General features: G+C 41.2%; 1 protein-coding gene across 1 annotated transcript in view; it reads left to right on the top strand.

Moving 5' to 3' along the window:
- The window catches only part of sbf2 (SET binding factor 2), a 102,347-nt gene that overhangs the window by 19,028 nt on the left and 64,258 nt on the right, over positions 1–19,061 (top strand). Inside the window, exon 2 of the mRNA XM_079243443.1 lies at positions 265–350. Within this exon, the coding sequence (XP_079099569.1) occupies positions 265–350 (86 nt within the window). The remainder of the gene's footprint in view (positions 1–264; positions 351–19,061) is intronic.

Raw genomic sequence — 19,061 nt, forward strand, 5'->3', positions numbered from 1 at the left:
AGGAAGCATTGTTGCATATAAAAAAAGAATTTATACCACTATATAAAAATGATCAAATAATTTTAATGACCAAATGTGTGACGACATGGTTGCAGTTATCAAAACCAGTGTATATGATGGACAGGTGGGTTGAAAAAAGGTTATTTGATGAAAATAAAGCCATGGTCCCCAAACGATTTTTATCAACATTAATGGTTAATTAATGGTTAATTGTGTTCTTAATATGTTAATATATATTGTATATATTTTTTTTTAAATCTGCAGGCTCAGGAGAAGGATGTGGGAAGATCATTCAGCGATTTCCTAAGAAGGACTGGGAGGGAACAGCCTTTCCGCAGGGGGTGGAGATGGTGAGTGATAACCTCATTTTAATGACAAAAAACCCAAAAACAATCCACTCAGTTTCCATATTATGCTTTATTGATTTGACAGGTTGAATCATTCTATGTGTAAATGATACATTTACTGGAACCTGCTTACATAATTATGACTTAGCACATTGGTGTCTGTATAGCAACATCACATGTTCACGGATCATGTTGTAAATTAAAGTTTGCTATCTGGATTATGAGGCTCATTGTCCAAACACTGGTCTGTCTACTGTCTCCAGAGATTATGCATGTGCATGCAACCATAGAGTAAATAAATAAAAAAAAATTTTGGTAAAGTGTTCTTATTTGTCACAAAATGACTAATTTACAAGGCAGAAAGTGGTTTTTTTATTTTTATTTTACAGCACATTCGGCCTTTGGAACTTATGTAGAAGATATCGGCATTTCCTGTTCCAGTTAAATTGATTATTGTTTACCTAAGTTTGTTTTTCCAACCCTTGTCTAAGTTAGAAAGTATGAAATCTCTGTACTTTCAACTTCTTTTCACATTATTCCTAGCTTACTTCCTGGTTTCCTTTTCTGTTTCCTTTGCTTCATTCATGATAAGGAAATATCCGCTTCTCATAGTGTTTCTCCCCTTCTGCTTGGTGAATTCAAGAGTTCTGTTTTCCTTGCTTAAACAGTCAGTCTCCATCCATACATCCATTTTCTTAACCGTTTAGTCCAATCAAGGGTTGCATGGAAGCTGGAGCCTATCACAGCAATCTCTGAGTGAGAGGCAGGATACACCCTGGACAGGTCGACGGTAGCATTAGCAGCTAACAGGATCATAGTGCCCAGGACATTAATGCCATTCGGTATATAGTTTTATTCATTTATTCTTGCCACTACTGATAATCTGTTAAGTACTTGGCAAGTAATTTTAAAGGAGAAATAATAATTATTAAAAAAAAATAATAATAAAAAGAATATATATATACAAAAAATAAAAGTCATAACATTTTGCTTTTGAATTGGGGTTAATTTGAAATATATCTAAAAACAAGCAAACAAATTTCATAAATAAAGTGGGCATCCCTCGTTTTATATTTTGTCGAACAGTCACTCTGTCAGACTTCTGCATCTGCTGACAAGTATTTTGACCCACTGCCTGTCAGCAAAATGCTATATTTGTCTAGGGCAGTTTAATTTTTTTTTGTATTATTTTCAACTCAGTTCAATTAAAAAGCAGTGTCTTACTTTATTGAATTATGATTTCACAAATTTTTATTTATGACTTTTTTTGAGTCTCCAGTCATTTGAGTGACTAGTGTATATTTAGCCTTTTCTTTATTGAAAGATTATTAATACATCCAAGGACGGCTGTAATAATCAGAATAAAACTGTGATATCTGAAGGTTTACTGTCGTAAAAATTAGCAATGGAGGATGGACCAAAAAAGTATCTCAAGTTTTATTTGTTATGAAAAATCCTATCGTTCAGCTGAACATGTCTATTCTAAGAAAGATAGCAAAGACAAAGCAGTAGAAACTAAATTATTTAGATTATTTAATAATCAGTCATGATCCAGTTTGGAAAAGTTGAACTTTTAACCATAATAAAGGCTTTTGCCTGTAAAATACTCTCATTTCAGGAAGCCAAGTTTATTTGTATTCCACATTTTATGTACAAGACTTCACAAAGTGCCTGCGATGGACTGGCGAGCTGTCCAGGGTGTACCCTGCCTGTCGCCCAAAGCCAGCTGGGATAGGCTCCAGCTTCCCCGTGACCCTGAATTGGATTAAGCGGATGAATGAATGAATGAAAGACTTCTCAAAGTGCTTAACGTATAACATTAACATCTTTACAGGAAAGTGTAAAGGAACATTAAGAATAGAAGAATTAAAAAGGGAAAAAGAAAATGATAATTTTTTTGTCTATCCTTGCAAAGATTTCACCGTGATACTTCAGCTTAGTAGAGTTAACATTTCTAACTTCAAGTTACATCGAATTAGAAGTCCGAAGAAAGAACGAAATCTGTGTATGAGCATCTCTGGTTTCCTGCTGTTTTCTTCTGAGACCATCATCAAGTCATAAATGACACACAAATATTCAAACTTGTGATAATTGGTTATTTGTACTGAAAATTAGTAAGACATGGAAACATACTGCATGTGGTTGCCAGATGTTGTCATCTAATTTTAATGAATCAAAAGTAACTAAAATGTGTCTCCATAAAAAAGGAATGATGAACACATGCTAAATATTTAGCAATAATATTCAATGTAAAGATTGTGAGCAGTACGGATGTGAATATATAGATGATGCAATTAAAGCAATATCACGTCTTCTAGGAATTGATGGATAATATCTGCACAAAACAAAGAAAATGGTTTCAATCATTGCTGTTAAAAGAAAGTTTCATATAATCAATTTCTGCACTGGGATTAGTTTCATGTCCGGTGGAGGTTGCGGCCAGGGATCACAGCTACAGTTATTTCAGTTTGGAGCCAAGTGATCACAGCATAAAACTGCAGGTGTAGAGTCCAAAGAGTTGCATAACATCTGTCAATCTGAGCCAAGAAAGATGTTGAGAGCTAATATTAAGATTAGGCCTTCATAATTAGCCTTTTTTTTTTTTTTTTTTTTTTTTTTTTTTAATGAGTTACTTTATTTAAGTTCAGTAATAAAAAAATATAAATAAATAAATAAAAAACTGAACTTTTCTAAATGAGTTTCTTTCTCTTAATTCAACCTCAGGAAGATTTGTTTGCCCTTTTGTGATTAATAAATGATGGTCAAGAGTTACAGCTGCAGCTGAAGTCATTGGCTCTATGCAGACTAAGCCAAAAAAAAAGATGTTTATGCAGCGCCATTTATAAGACTGTTGAGGACAAGTGAGCCGTTATTCCAGCACGATTAGACATCTTGTGCGTGGGTGATCTGAATGACATGCAGTCATCTTCCTGTGCTACTCACTTGATGCTGTGGGTGGCCGTTAAGAATGTCTTCTTGTGAATAGGCACTTAGAGACAAGCACTGGTGTATCAATGCAAAGTATACTCCCTTTCTAAAAGAGGGTAAGTTTTTTTTACTGTGAGAAGTTTTGTCATTTTAGACACTGGATGGTTTCTTCATGAGACTGAAATCATTCTGCTTTCAGTGAATCCCTGAGGATGAACCAGGGTGGCGCCATTTGTTTGGTGTCATGCCTGAAGTGTCGTGTCATGGTTTCTCTCTAAAAATAGATGCACTGCAGCAAATTAAGCTAAATATATTAGCTTAGTGCTTCCAGATGCCATTGAGGACAATCGCATACCAGTTTGGGTGTGTGTGAATGTTTTCTGATCCTCTCTCTCTGAGGAGGTCCTACCAATGACTTTTCATTGCATGGTAGTTTGGACTCCAATGGAGACATACTGTGAGCACAAGTGTGCAAGAACTATTATAGAAATTGTCACTGAAGTGACTGATGTCTGTCTTCGAATGCAAGGCCTTTTTTTTTAAATGGGAAATGGCCACATGTCTGCAAAAACATCATATTAGTACTCCTAAGATTGAACCTTTAAAGTATATTTAGACTATTGAGAGTAACAGTCTTGTGCGTCATATGCAGAAATCTTCCATTTTGTATTAGGAAAAGCAATCAGAGGATTAAGCAAAGACAGGAAAGAGGAAACTGTTGAAGAAATTTGCTTTCCTGCTACGTGGTGTGTGACAAACTTTGGTCAAAGGCCAAATGACTGAAATTCCGACTTTGAAGCTTTAATGACAATACACCATCGCATTTAATGGACCCACTAAGCAATTTGCATTTTGGCTCTATTTTGCAATGGTATGTAAACCATTATTATTTGCAGATTTTCTGTACCCCATGAAAAAGAAAATGACTCTTTTACAAACACATCTGTAGAAACAGTGAATCAAGCTGAGCACGAAAAGCATTTTGCGGTCACAACAGGCCCCCAGCAAACTAAATAACCACAGATGAGGAATGCACCAAGAAAAAGCGTTTACAACTTGTGCTTGGAAAAATGTGTTTCTAATCTTTCCAGTCAAGTGATGATGATAGGAACCAGCTCAAATCCTCATCTGTTATGGATGAGCCAGGTCTGTTGATGGAGGTCAGTACTTTGTGCACCTAGTAAATTTCCATCACCTTGCCCTCCAGCATCAAGGCAGGGGTTCAGGGTGTACTGTAAATGGTCAGCGGGTCAGAAGGCAGCACAATGGTAGGGTTATGTGGGACGCTTTTAATGTACAAGTTCCACTGAATAACAGAAAGTATAATAACTAAATTATTACAGTTATTACTGTCATCATTATCAGCTCAATGGGCACTTTTTCTTTTGGCCAGCAAAGTGATCAAAGAGAATCATGCTCATGCCATGGTCACATCATCACAGAAGCACTTCTGTGAGCCCGATGCACGTCATGTGGCATGCAAGTAAATGAACTATTGCTTTTAAATGTGATTAAAACTGTGTCAAAATGATTCTATTGAAAGGAAAACTGTGACTGTGTATGATCATTCAGTTCAGCTTTAAAGAACTCATATGGTTATCTTATGCTGTTCCTTCTAAAATCTCAATTTTCAGCCAGTACTGAATTCGTTTGAGAAGCTCACGTGACGAGTCCATCATGCTTGCTGAAGCAATGGGTTATTTTGTTTTCTTGGATAACTTAAAAGTTTATATAAAACTGGACAGATTGATTGCATGCAAATCCTTCGCTACAGCTGTTATTTATTATTTGTGTACACTTTAAGGTCAGTGGCTGGATAGAAAAGTTGTAAAGTGCTGTTTTTAAATGCTCTTGTCTCAACAGTCTGTTGTGTGGGGTTGTTTTGAGATGGTGGTTGGATTGTGTGTGGAAAAAAAAGAAAAACAGCAGTATTTATGTCCAAACCCTTTGGCGATGCAAGCAGATGGTGCAAGTATGATGCCAGTTGAGACTGACAACTTGTTGCTCCACTTTGGTCTGACTTTTGTCTTGTTTCTATTTCTACTTGTGTAAAGATATGTGCTAAAACCTAAAAAATTGTTTGTACTTACATGAACTGCTACAAAAAGAAAACATTGATAAGTAGAAAGTGGATTATCTTTGAAGGTTTACATTGTAAAACAAAACAGCAGAACTTGTCGTGATGCCACAGCCCTGTGTTAATAAACAGATCATGGATACAACTTTGGGTGATTCTCAAGGAAATAAACAAGTGTGCTCAGTCAGATAATCATCCATATTTAGCCATGCAGACAGTGTCTAACAGGGCATGAGGCCAAATGATACAATTGTTTTTGAAGCATACATCCGTCCAAAGTAGTATATGTGTAATCACTGTCTCAAAAAACAACATATTATTGTATTTGTTCAATCAGGGAAATATTTTACATCTGCTTCTCTATGTTGGGGAGTAAATGGTAATGCTGTACATCAAGTTTACGAACACATAGTCTTGTTGAAGAAATTAAACCTGCTTTACAAAGACTGATATCTCTGAGTTTGTAGTGTTTATCAGCTAAGTTAACGTCATTATTTACAAGCGCCTGATGTGTTACACATCGTAATGTTCATAATGTCCATGAAATAAAATATATTTGTGAACTTTTAAATGTTCCACTACTATGGCTTCATTTTCAGCACCTCCACATCTTATTCCATGCTGAAAAAAGTTGTTACGTAGTTTTATTTGTTTAGAAACTTGGTAGTATATGCCTTAAAGGCTCTTGTAGATGATTAATATCATGGTTCAGACATTAATAAGCATAAATGCAGGAAGAATGTACAGAATGGCTGCAAGGTGGATCACCTTTTGTCCTGATTGATAAGCATGGAGGCCTTTAACGTTCTTCTTCTACTTCAGCATCACTTGATAACAAATTTTCAGGCAGTTTTGATTGGTTTTAACCTGAAGCCACAAAGTCATCAAATCTAGGCATCCAGGGATCGTATTTTGGTTTTTGCAGCATTTTATACAAGCAGTATTATTTTTCACTACTTGGTCAGACCAATGTCTTGCGTACATGTGGTATTTTCCACACAGTGACCATTGTTACCATTGACCAGCAGTTGGACTGTGTTGTGCATGCAAAGGCAACGAGGTGCAAGCAAGGAAGAACTAAATGGACAACACCAGTTTATCTAAAAACATGGGGCACTAAGGTGTTATCAGTGTTGCAAAGTACAGAAAAAGGAAACTAGATATCTTTTGCTCTTGAAGATATTCCACCTCCATCCAAAAGATTTGCTTAGTTCTGACTGGTGTGGAGAGCAAGCATTTTAGTTACTGCAGGGAAAACAACACAGAAGAGCTCTAGAGAGTTGTTAGTCATCCATCCTCTGAGATTTTTGCCAGCTCGAGTTGTTTATACCATGACTGATTCCAGTTTCTTGTTTCACAGGAGTCAAGGTAAGAATGGTTTTGGAAACGCCTGGTGATTGTTGTCAGGGCTCAGTTGTCTGTCCTTGGCAGGTGACACCTTAGGCCACCACCTTAGTGCACCAAGGATCTTTCTAGTCCTGCACAAGTAACTTATTCTACTCCCCAAGCCATTAAAACAAAAATTAAGCTAACTTTCTAAACAGAAAATTGTAGCTGCATTTTCATTAGTTATAAACCAAAAAATTACACTTTTTCCACTAGTTTTCTTCTCCTCCCCTTGTCAACCAGATGGCAACCCCTGCTGTAGTAACTCTTTTCCCATAAAAAAAAAAACCAAAAAAACAATATGAAGTTATGAATTATTTCTCATATAAAATTTAATTGGATTTACTTAATTTTTCTGTTAGGTTAAGCTGTTTCAAAGTACTGTTGCTCTATAATCTCTGTTTTTATTATCAACCCCTATAACAGGTACATTTAATCAATAATGACTTCAAAGATTTCATTAATCCACCCTTGTACTCAAAGTCTGCATTTCATTTTTCCAGATCAGTATAGGTTAAAAAATTAAGCTTTAAAGAACCAAACCGTCGCTCTGAAAAAATTCTTCCTGTGATCAAATGACATGACCACATCATGACATTTTAGTTGGGGACATTAATCAGAAGAGAGTTGCATTCATCACACTTCCTGTAAATGAAACGACCAATGAGAATAACATGATTATGTCAGTCCTCGATCTGGAGTCCAGCTTGTGTATGGGAGCAAAGGGAGAAGAGAGACTCCTTGACAGTTTCGCCCGAGAGGTCAAACACATTCCAAAACACGACAGAGTTCAGTGTTGAACATGAAGGTCAAACCATTACATGTACCCTGCAGACAACGTTCTGTCAACAGACTCATTCCTGCCGTCTCCTCTGAAGTCATAATTCCCGGCAGAAAAACAAAGTGTCTCCTCTGAAGATATAGGCTCATATCGGTCTTGTTTGATCACATGTCAAAGCTTAAGGCACCGTGTACTGTAAGAAGACCTCTGCCTATGCTGGAAGTTAAATATGGAAACGTTTATCTTTCATGCCTCAAACAACTGAGTGCCTTTTTATTTCAAAGGTCAAAGTGGTATGTAAGTCAGTGCTGAAAGAATTAGTCAGCTAGTTAATTAGCCAATTTAAATATAATTGATCACCAGCAGTTATGATGGCTGTTTTTGTTTTTACCCTGAAATGATGTGCGATAAGTATTTGGACATTCCAGCTCTACAAGTGAAAATATACTTTTTGATATAATTTTGGGTTTTTGAGCTAATTGGTAAAACCTCGTAATTTTCAGCTGAGCTGCTTGCTCTGCGCGTTTACTGCCCAGTAAGAGACCATATATAGATGGGTTAACTGCTGAGGTCAAATTCCTGAATGTTTAATAACAAGAGACTGGTAAATGAAAGATGCTTCTTCTGTCACAGCACTCATTTGTTGATTAGATTAAATTTCCAAATGGTGTGCAAATAGTTTAAATATAAATTATGATGGCCATGTGGGTCAGACAGTTTCCAAAAACATCTTGGCCAGTTCAGGTCAGAGATTACCATGGTAGCTGAAACTTTAACAATAAACAATAAATCTTTCCTTTAACACATGTACCATTTTTTTTCTTTGTTTCTTGGTAGGGGACCTTTCCACACATTTACGGCTTAGTATCATGTAACCTCAGGTGTATGACAGTGAAAACACCCTCAACCTAATCCTTTGATTGACCTTCCCACAGTGTTGTGGGTTTTCCATTCCATGAGTTTCTTCACCCACACGCCCTTGGATTAAGAAAATTTTTTTTTATCCCATTGCTTACTCACACATATATTGGTTGCTGTAATTGTTACATAGACCCCTATGACGATGACAAACCTGGGCAGAAATGTTCCCTTGTCCGGACGCGGGTTACCGGGACCCCCCTCTGGAGCCAGGCCTGGAGGCGGGGTACGAGAGCGAGCGTCTGGTGGCCGGGCCTTCGCCCATGGGGCCCGGTCGGGCTCAGCCCGAAAGGGTTACATGGGCCCCACCTCCCGTGGGCTCACCATCTGCGGGAGGAGCCGTAGGGGTCGGGTGCAATGTGAGCTGGGCGGCAGCAAGGGGCGGGGACCCTGGCGGTCCGATCCCCGGCTGCAGAAGCTGGCTCTAGGGACGTGGAACGTCACCTCTCTGGTGGGGAAGGAGCCTGAGCTTGTGCGCGAGGTTGAGCGGTTCCGGCTAGATATAGTTGGACTCACCTCGACGCATGGCTTGGGCTCTGGAACCAGTACCCTCGAGAGGGGCTGGACCTTCTTCCACTCTGGAGTTGCTCATGGTGGGAGGCGCCGAGCAGGTGTGGGCATTCTCATCAGCCCCCAGCTTGGTGCCTGCACGTTGGGGTTTACCCCGGTGGATGAAAGGGTAGTTTCCCTCCGCCTCCGGGTGGGGGGACGGGTCCTGACTGTTGTCTGTGCTTATGCGCCGAACAACAGTTCAGAGTACCCACCCTTTCTGGGGTCCTTGGAGGGAGTGCTGGAGGGTGCTCCTTCTGGGGACTCCATTGTTCTGCTGGGGGACTTCAATGCTCACGTGGGCAATGACAGTGAGACCTGGAGGGGAGTGATTGGGAGGCATGGTCCCCCCCCTCTGAACCCAAATGGTGTTTTGTTATTGGACTTCTGTGCTCGTCATGGATTGTCTATAACGAACGCCATGTTCCAGCATAAGAGTGTCCATATGTACACCTGGCATCAGGATTCCCTGGGCCGCAGTTCAATGATCGACTTTGTAGTCGTATCGTCGGACCTGCGGCCACATGCCTTGGACACTCGGGTGAAGAGGGGGGCGGAGCTGTCAACTGATCACCACCTGGTGGTGAGTTGGCTCAGATGGTGGGGGAGGAAGCCGGTCAGAGCTGGCAGGCCCAAACGTGTTGTGAGGGTCTGCTGGGAACGTCTGGCTGAGTCCCCTGTCAGAGCGAGCTTCAACTCCCACCTTCAGCAGAGCTTCGAACATGTCCCGAGTGAGGCGGGGGACATTGAGTCCGAATGGACTGTGTTCCGTGCCTCTATTGCTGAGGTGGCCAGCCGGAGCTGTGGCTGCAAGGTCGTTGGTGCCTGTCGTGGCGGTAATCCTAGGACTCGTTGGTGGACACCAGCAGTGAGGGATGCCGTCAAGCTGAAGAAGGAGTCCTATCGGGCCTTCTTGACCTGTGGGACTCTGGAGGCAGCTGATGGGTACCGACGGGCTAAGCGGCATGCGGCTTCGACCGTTGCCGAGGCAAAAACTCGGGCATGGGAGGAGTTCGGCGAGGCCATGGAGAAAGACTTCCGGACGGCTTCGAGGAGATTCTGGTCCACCATCCGGCGGCTCAGGGGGGGGAAGCAGTGCTCCATCAATACTGTGTACAGTGGAGGTGGGGGGCTGCTGACCTCAACTCTGGACGTTGTGGGTCGGTGGAGGGAATACTTCGAAGACCTCCTCAATCCTACCAACACGTCTTCCCATGAGGGAGCAGAGCTGGTGGACTCAGGGGTGGACTCTCCTATCTCTGGGGCTGAAGTCGCTGAGGTGGTCAAAAAGCTCCTTGGCGGCAAGGCCCCGGGGGTGGATGAGATCCGCCCGGAGTTCCTTAAGGCTCTGGATGCTGTGGGGCTGTCCTGGCTGACACGCCTCTGCAGCATCGCATGGACATCGGGGGCAGTACCACTGGATTGGCAGACTGGGGTGGTGGTCCCCCTTTTTAAGAAGGGGGACCGGAGGGTGTGTTCCAATTACAGGGGAATCACACTCCTCAGCCTCCCTGGTAAGGTCTATTCAGGGGTCCTGGAGAGGAGGGTCCGCCGGATAGTCGAATCCCGGATTGAGGAGGAGCAGTGTGGTTTTCGTCCTGGTCGCGGAACAGTGGACCAGCTCTATACCCTCTTTGGGGTCCTGGAGGGGGCATGGGAGTTTGCCCAACCAGTCTACATGTGCTTTGTGGACCTGGAGAAGGCATTCGACCGTGTCCCCCGGGGGCTCCTGTGGGGGGTACTCCGGGAGTATGGGGTACCGGACCCCCTTGTACGAGCTGTCCGGTCCCTGTACGACAGGTGTCAGAGCTTGGTCCGCATTGCCGGTAGTAAGTCGGATTCGTTTCCGGTGAGGGTTGGACTCCGCCAAGGCTGCCCTTTATCACCGATTCTGTTCATAACTTATATGGACAGAATTTCTAGGCGCAGCCGAGGGGTTGAGGGGATCCGACTTGGTGGCCTCAGGATTGGGTCCCTGCTTTTTGCAGATGACGTGGTCCTGTTGGCTTCGTCTGGTCGTGATCTCCAGCTCTCGCTTGAGCGATTCGCGGCCGAGTGTGAAGCGGCTGGGATGAGAATCAGCACCTCAAAATCTGAGACCATGGTCCTCAGCCGGAATAGGGTGGATTGCCCTCTCCGGGTCGGGAGTCAGGTCCTGCCTCAAGTGGAGGAGTTTAAATATCTCGGGGTCTTGTTCACGAGTGAGGGAAGGATGGAGCGTGAGATCGACAGACGGATCGGTGCGGCGTCTGCAGTAATGCGGGCTCTGCGCCGGTCTGTCGTGGTGAAGAAGGAGCTGAGCCAGAAGGCGAAGCTCTCCATTTATCAGTCGATCTACGTTCCTACCCTCACCTATGGTCATGAGCTGTGGGTCGTGACCGAAAGAACGAGATCTCGTATACAGGCGGCTGAAATGAGTTTCCTCCGCAGGGTGGCCGGGCTCTCCCTTAGAGATAGGGTGAGGAGCTCAGTCATCCGGGAGGGGCTCAGAGTAGAGCCGCTGCTCCTTCGCATCGAGAGGAACCAGTTGAGGTGGCTCGGGCATCTGGTCAGGATGCCTCCTGGACGCCTCCCTGGTGAGGTGTTCCAGGCACGTCCCTCGGGGAGGAGACCCCGGGGAAGACCCAGGACACGCTGGAGGGATTATATCTCTCGGCTGGCCTGGGAACGCCTCGGGATCCCCCCCGCAGAGTTGGCAAATGTGGCTGGGGAGAGGGAAGTCTGGGCTTCCCTGCTTAGGCTGCTGCCCCCGCGACCCGACCCCGGATAAGCGGCAGAAGATGGATGGATGGATGGATGGTAATTGTTAGAGGGAAAGAAATTTTGGACTTCAATGGTTCTGACATGGAAGTGCCTTAAAATCCAGCTTTACTAATGGCTCCTACATTCTTTAGTCTGTATTAGCGTTTTTCTGTAAGACAAAATGGTTGTTGGCTGTGTTTTCAGCTGTTTGTTAATGTGTGCTTTTTCTCTATTCATGTATCATTGAGATGAAGTGATCTCCAGGGTCTTTTTTTTCCCCTTTCTTCTACTTTCCAGAGAAAACAATTAGATTTACATGCCCGATGATATCTTTTCTAGTTTTATTACTTTGGATTATGACAAAAGTCTCAAACTTTAAGTAAAGTTCAAAATGGTCATAAATTTAATTATCTAGGTCGTTAAATTAGGAATATGATCAGATAACACACTTTTCACTCGTAGTTTATTCACTTATTTATCATATATCTCCAATATACACATTTAGGAAGTGAATTCTGAAACCTAACAGTGACTTTATTCACTGATGCCAAATTGTTCACGTCACAATGAAAATATACATATGAGCATAACAAGTTCAGAAATAAGTTTTATCTCTAACGCAACGCCTCACTTGGTGTGCTCTTTGCTTCCCTACTCGTTGTGCATCTGCAGTGTCGCTTATTCAAGGCAGGTTGATAACAAACAGAAGTTGCTATTAGGGCATGGTAATAAAACCTCAAATTGAAAACCAAACAAAGAAAATATGCAAAACCTTTTTATGGAAAAAAAAAAACCCCACGGGTAAGATATTTAAGAAGAATTAAAAATTTAAATTTTCAAAAAATTGAAATACTTGACACGAACAAGATTACTTTGACTTTTGGTTCTGTCTGTTATATATTGATTTTCTACTAATTAACCAGATCCTACTTGCTTTTATTTAGAGATGTTTTGCACATTGTTCTGTTGTAGCAGAGATGGCTCACATTTGCACACAGAGGAGATACACTGCACAAGATTGAATTGATTGTACAAGCCTCCTCCATCTCCACAGACTTTATGCTTTATTTGTTGCAATGACCTTAAACCTTGGACCCAAAATATATTTCTTATTAAAAAATTTTTATTCATGAAGTTAAGAATAGCTACATCAAGGCCAAGCTATTTCTTATTAAGGAATGTGACCTGGCTGGACCACATTGTAAACATTTATGTCGTTTCACAATTGCATCTTGTCTAGATCGTTGACTCCTACAACTCCTCCCTTTCCCCTCAAATCCCCACAGTAAGGTTGCTCAGGCTAATTAGATAATGTGGCTGGTGTCATGTGCTAAATTGGGATCTTGGCAGGAGTAGAAATTGAGACACATTGAGGGGGAAAAATGGAAAGAATTCAAGTTGTTTAAGAAAAGGGATTACTTCAGGACGTTACTCTAGACCTTTTGGGCTCGGGTCAGGTTCACTTAACTTTTAAGAGAATTTACAATTTCTGTTGCAATGAGTTGTCTGTGTAGCCTTGTCCTTGCAGCAAATTGGATAAGTGAGTCATGACCAAGCTTAACTACACTGTTCATCAGCAGCCAGGGTTGGTCAGGTTTAGGCTATGTGCCAAACCACAGACTGATGTAAGAATGCTCTCTTTAATTGTTTCACTTAGTAGATTGACTCCAGTGACAATGCATGATGTGTCGCACTGCACGTCTGTCTTCTGCTGTTTGTAAAACTGGGAGAGAAAAACTAAACAGTGCATTCCAGATAGCAGGAAACCGTTTCAGCCAGGGAAAGAATGGGATCATGTGTTTGTCAGGAAGATCCACAGATGAGTAATCAATGCTTTATGTGCCAGTGAAACTAAACACAAAAGGAAACAAAGCTGGAGCTGTCAAGCAAGTTGGAATTTTTTTCTTTGCTGAAAAGCTCTATGAGCTAATCAGGAAACGGGAGTACACAGGATGGAATTGAGCCACAGTACACAAGAGAATACACATCATCAAAATTTCTCCAAAAATGTCATAAAAGCTGGTTCACAGATCTGCTTTGACAGACTTTAGACTTGTGGTAATCCAAAAAAAAAAAAAAAAAAAAAAAGCCTGAAATGTGGCCAAGTCTGTCGCCACTAGAAAGTGGAGAAAAGTGAAGTAAAAAGTAGCTACAAAGTGATGCCAACTGAACAGGTCCAAGAGCTTTTCAGAGCAAGTTTTAAGATACCCTGACTATCCTGTACATTTCCTCCCTATCACTCAAAGAGTTGACTGCTTTAAGATATCCCCTACATTACTGATGAATCCCACAGTGTCCAGTAAACACGTTCTGCCTGCTGCCAGCACAGGCCACTGACTGATAACATTGTGTCCCTGTATTATTTTTGAATGATTGAGGCTTTTGAGAACCCTTCAAATACCTCATTTTAAAATTTGCTATTCAATATATACCGAAATTTTCAGGCAATGTTGATGCATGAAGCCAGGAGTGTCCAAATTAGGTCCCTGAGGACCAGTGTCCTGCTGGTTTAAGATGTGTCCTGCTGCAGCACACCATAATCAGGGTATTGGGTCAGCATGTTTTGAGCAAAACTTGACAACAAGCCTTTTAGGAGAGTCGTTTGAATTTGTGTTGTTGCAGGGAAACATCTAAAACCTGTAGGACTGCAGCACTCAAGGACAGGAGCTGGACACCCTTGTGTTAGGCTAGTTGTAATTTCTCCCCAAAAAGGTTTTGCTGTAGTGGTTAATGCTTGTGCTTTTATTGTAAAGTAAAAGTACAAACTGTTGAATATTAAGCCTTCTGAATTTCTTCTGAGGTTACATATTGGCCTTAAAAGTCTGGACATTTGAAATTTCAAGTGCATAGTACTGAGATTTATTTGGCACAGTGTTAGATGGAAAGATAATGTGTTGTAGTAATACATTACATTTCTGTTATTCATTGACAACGTGAGGTTGGAATAACAAAGAAAAATGTGGCAGCCAGTACGAATCACTGTATCCTTCTCCAGCATATAGTTTTACTCATTAAGATCGCAAACAGTGGCTTAAAGTTTAGTATACTTTAACAAGTTAAAAAAAGTATAATTCGAATAGGATATTTAATTTTTCCTGAGCCAGTAAGACACTCTAATTTGATTTTATGGCAACATGCTTAGCACAGCCACTGTCCATAATCATTTGTAGTCTCACTGTAGATTACGACCTTACACATATAAAGCTTCTGCATCAGGGCCAAGATGTGTCCTACTAATCTGGTTGCTTAATTAACTGTACAGAGAAGAGAAATGCAATGCACAAGAGAAATGTTTTGCATCGGTCAGAGATATCACCAGGTGTGGGGTATCGTGTGGCAGTCTCATAATAAACTATTATTTTTATTACTCAACAATACTATTATAAACATCTGGTTTCCAAAACTATCCAGTCTATGAACTTATTTAAAAAAATAGCTTGTTTTGGTAAATGTACTGTATGACTCACAGGGAAGCTTATTAAAAACCTTCTAAATTCATGTTTATTGTTCACACTGATTTGCAAAAGGAACAACATGTTGTGGATTCAGCTGAGCCTACCAAGAGCAGAAGTGAGACCAAGACTTGCAGTGAGTACTGTAACTTGGCCCAGGCCCCCACAAGGCGGTGGAGGAAGCACCTGTTCCAAAGTCATTCTCTTACTTTGCTCTGAAGGGCTCAGCGGTCTGACACATGACAGCCATTGTGCTTACATGCAACCTCAGGACAAAGCTGTTTACCTTTGCTCTTTCATGCATCACTCCATGTGCTCAGAAATGTGTTTTGATGTTTGGTGTTTGCTTTTTATAGATTAATATAAAACAAATACAATGGGTGGGAAAAAAGACTGGATAGTTGTGCTGATTACACCAAAAATTTAGAATGAACAGCAAACAGGAATAAGAAATACAGCATCCCTGTCAATAGTTTAAAAGAAAGCCTCAATCTGACTTTGGTGCCTCCATGATCATGATAGTTGTGGGAAAAAAAAAAGGAATGCTCACACTTAGCTCCCCAAAGATCTGAGCCATGGACACGGGGGAATTTATAGGGATGTGTTATTATGATCTTTTTTACGGTGAAGTGCAAATACCTCACCTGTTATGAAACATGAGGTTCTCAAAGGTTAAATGCAATCTGCAGGCTCTCAAGCTGTAGAAGCCAGATGTGACCCTGTAGCGGGTCCTGGACACCTATCATGGTTCATAGTGGAGGAAACAAAATCCGCCTGAGTTGAAGTTTGCTGCTCTGAAAATATCCAGTAGACCCACTAGTTATGCTGAAAATCTCCACCTGTAAAATCCTGTTTATTTTCAGATGTTAACTAATCAGGACCGTCATGTTTGTGTTTTCATTAAAGTCATCACAAATGTGATAATCTGGGTGCTGCTGTTAGTTGGTATTTTTTCATGTGGTTTTCATTTTCATTGGATAATTGGGAGGAATGCAACATGGGCTATAACTTTTGGAATTAATTGACTGCTGGCTGGAATTTTTTTAATTTTGCACGTGCCATGTTGAAAGTGTCGGAATCTCCTTCCTTCCCAAGTTCAACCTAGTTAGTGTTGAAACTATTAAAACTAATCATTCCTATCAGTGCTCAAATTGAATATTGCAATTACCATCGCTCAGACTATATTTATTGTGAACAGTAATGCAAACTCATTTGGATTTAATATAAGAGCTTACATGAAAATTTGACAGTGGTTATGTTAAGGCTCTGGTATGAATTTATTGTTGTATAAAAATTAAAGTGTTGGCAAAGTTTCTGACCGTCCTTTAACTGACTGGTACGAGGAGGAAAACTGATGCATGACTGACTAGATTGGGGGGTTTTTTGTACGTTTTTCAGCCTTCCACGAGTAGACCTATTAGTTATCTTGCTTGAATTTAACAGAATCCATGACAGTATTGCAAGAAAAGTTTTTGATTATGGTTGTTTTTAATACTTCACAACTGATTTTAATATCGGTTTAAATACCCAAACCCACCATTGAGTAATTCAGGAAAATCCAGAAACTTTCCCTGGAGTTTTGTACTCTTGTTTATATTTCGCGAAAGATTTTTCCCCTTGACTATATTTCATCTAATTGTCATTTAGATGACGTGATGTTTTACTAACCTACTTTTAAAAACGAACATATAATAAAGAACGTTTTAGGTTTAAGACAGGGGTATCCAAAGTCGGTCCTCGAGGGCCGCTGTCCTGCAGGTTTCCCATGTATTCCTGTTCCAACACATCTAGCTTCCACTAAATGGATCAAACAGCCAATGACGTGCACAACTGATTAAGTTCTACTACTAATTAATTTGAATCAGGTGTGTCTGAGCAGGGATACAAAGAAAACCTGCAGGATTCTGGCCCTCGAGGACTGGAGCTGGACACCTCTGGTTTAAGACCTCAATGCCATCAGCTAGCATCATAACAGGTTTTGAGGTTCAGCTAAGAACTGAAAATAGGATGGATTGAATTGAGCATAGGAATGTCTATTCCTCCAATGGGTCCTTTTTCTTATTTCCCTTTGTCAATCAGTTTCGTGCAAAAAGATGAGCGCTTGTTTTCTTTTATTTATGCTCTGTTTTTGCAATAAACTATTTGCCCCAATGTGAACAAAATCCGTCTGAGGTATGAGTGGGATGAATAACAGGGAAGGGGGTTACATTTTTAATTCATAAAGAAAAGAGGAGTTGTAGTAGGTTCCTCTTTCTGTATTACATTTCCTACACGTGGTATTTATGAAGCCTAAACGTTTCTGTACTGTGCTGTTTGCAATTTTAGATGAATCACCAGATTTTCTTTTTTTTTTTTTATTGTGGTCGTTCATCACGGATGTCTAAAAATATCCCTAAACAGGAGCATATGTGCATTGTGTTGCGTAACAGATCTGAAAAGAAAACCAAAAGTATTGGTGACAACGGGAAGCAGACCTGGAATCAATGAGTAGATGAGAGATGAGATGTGCTGGGTCGAAGCTGTAGTCCAGTAAAGTAAATCGCTGTGGCCACTAAAGAGTATTTTGATAAGTGTGCTATTATGGTCATGTTGTTGACAGTTTGGTTTTATATAATCATCGCGATGACCTTGGGCAAAGGAGCCAAGTTTAAGGGAAACAAGAACTGGACCGGAGCAGAAATCTCTTCTTGTTTTGTCCTCTGCTCATCCTGCAGACCTGATAAAGCAGGAGTGCCGGTCAGGCAGCACACCATTGACCTTCTCACCCCTGGCCAGTCCCGCTCTGGCCCCCCAACACCTTGCACTTCACTTTCCGTCATTGTATTGTCTTCCTGGCATGCGACTCTTCCATATGAATGGGGAAAGAACAAGGTAGAGGAAGGAGAATGATGGGAGTACACATCGTAGCACACATCTGTTACAAGGTTTTCCTGACCACCTTGCCTTAGTGGCCACTTTACATTCAGGCTTCATCTATGGTTCACTATTTTCTCAGAAAGCGGTGAAGTTTTCAAAAACACCTGTTTTAAAGGTTTGAAATAGTATTTTACATTTCCATTTGATTGTATGTATTTTATAAAGGCTGATTGTATTTCACAAAGGTCTCTGTTTAATTAAACATTTCACCAAGAAGAATGTTTTGGTTTTTTTTTGGGTTTTTTTTTTAGCATTTAGTTTCAGTTATTCTTGCTTGTACTGAGATCTAAGAAGGCATCCGTACGTCACTTTAAATTGTGACTTTACTGAATTTTTAAATAAGACCCACTCCAAAAGGATTTGCCGGACTAAGTTCGTTTGTTGTTACTGGAACTCTCCAGAAGTTTTACGATCTTTCAGAGTCTGTTTGTATCCCCCAAGTACGCGACTCTCACGTGTTGTATTCATAACAAAAACACTGTAACCGTTTCCCGGTTTTGTGTTGTATGACAAAACAACAAAGCTGACCTTTTTGAGAAGGGAGATACTGTGCTGTTTTCTCTGTGTCTTTTTCCTGAGTCATGTTTAGTAATTCCTGCTGTCCTGGTTATAGCCGGTCTGCACCAGTCTGATCGGGCATTAAAGCCTCGTCACAGTGTAAGAATGTCAGCCTGTTCTGTTCAGACAAAGCCCTCATGTTGCCCTTTTATTTTCCCCCTTTTTCTTCTTTTTATTAGGGCTTCTCTCCCTTATGCCTAGCAGGTCAGACTGCATATCTGGTGTCATCGGCCAAGTTGGTGAATAGTGTGGTCGGGAGTCAGTCATGCTGGACCGCAGCACATGATGCAGTGCGAAGGGTTTAGCTGTAGGGCAGCAGTTTAGCCTGCTATGACGTGGATACAGAAAGTACGTCCCCGAGTTCCTTGTCATTTGACTCAGGTCTAATTTGGGAACAGGAGATGCCC

This window comes from Telmatherina bonti, assembly GCF_933228915.1.
Source record: "Telmatherina bonti genome assembly, chromosome: 1".
NCBI lineage: Eukaryota > Metazoa > Chordata > Actinopteri > Atheriniformes > Telmatherinidae > Telmatherina > Telmatherina bonti.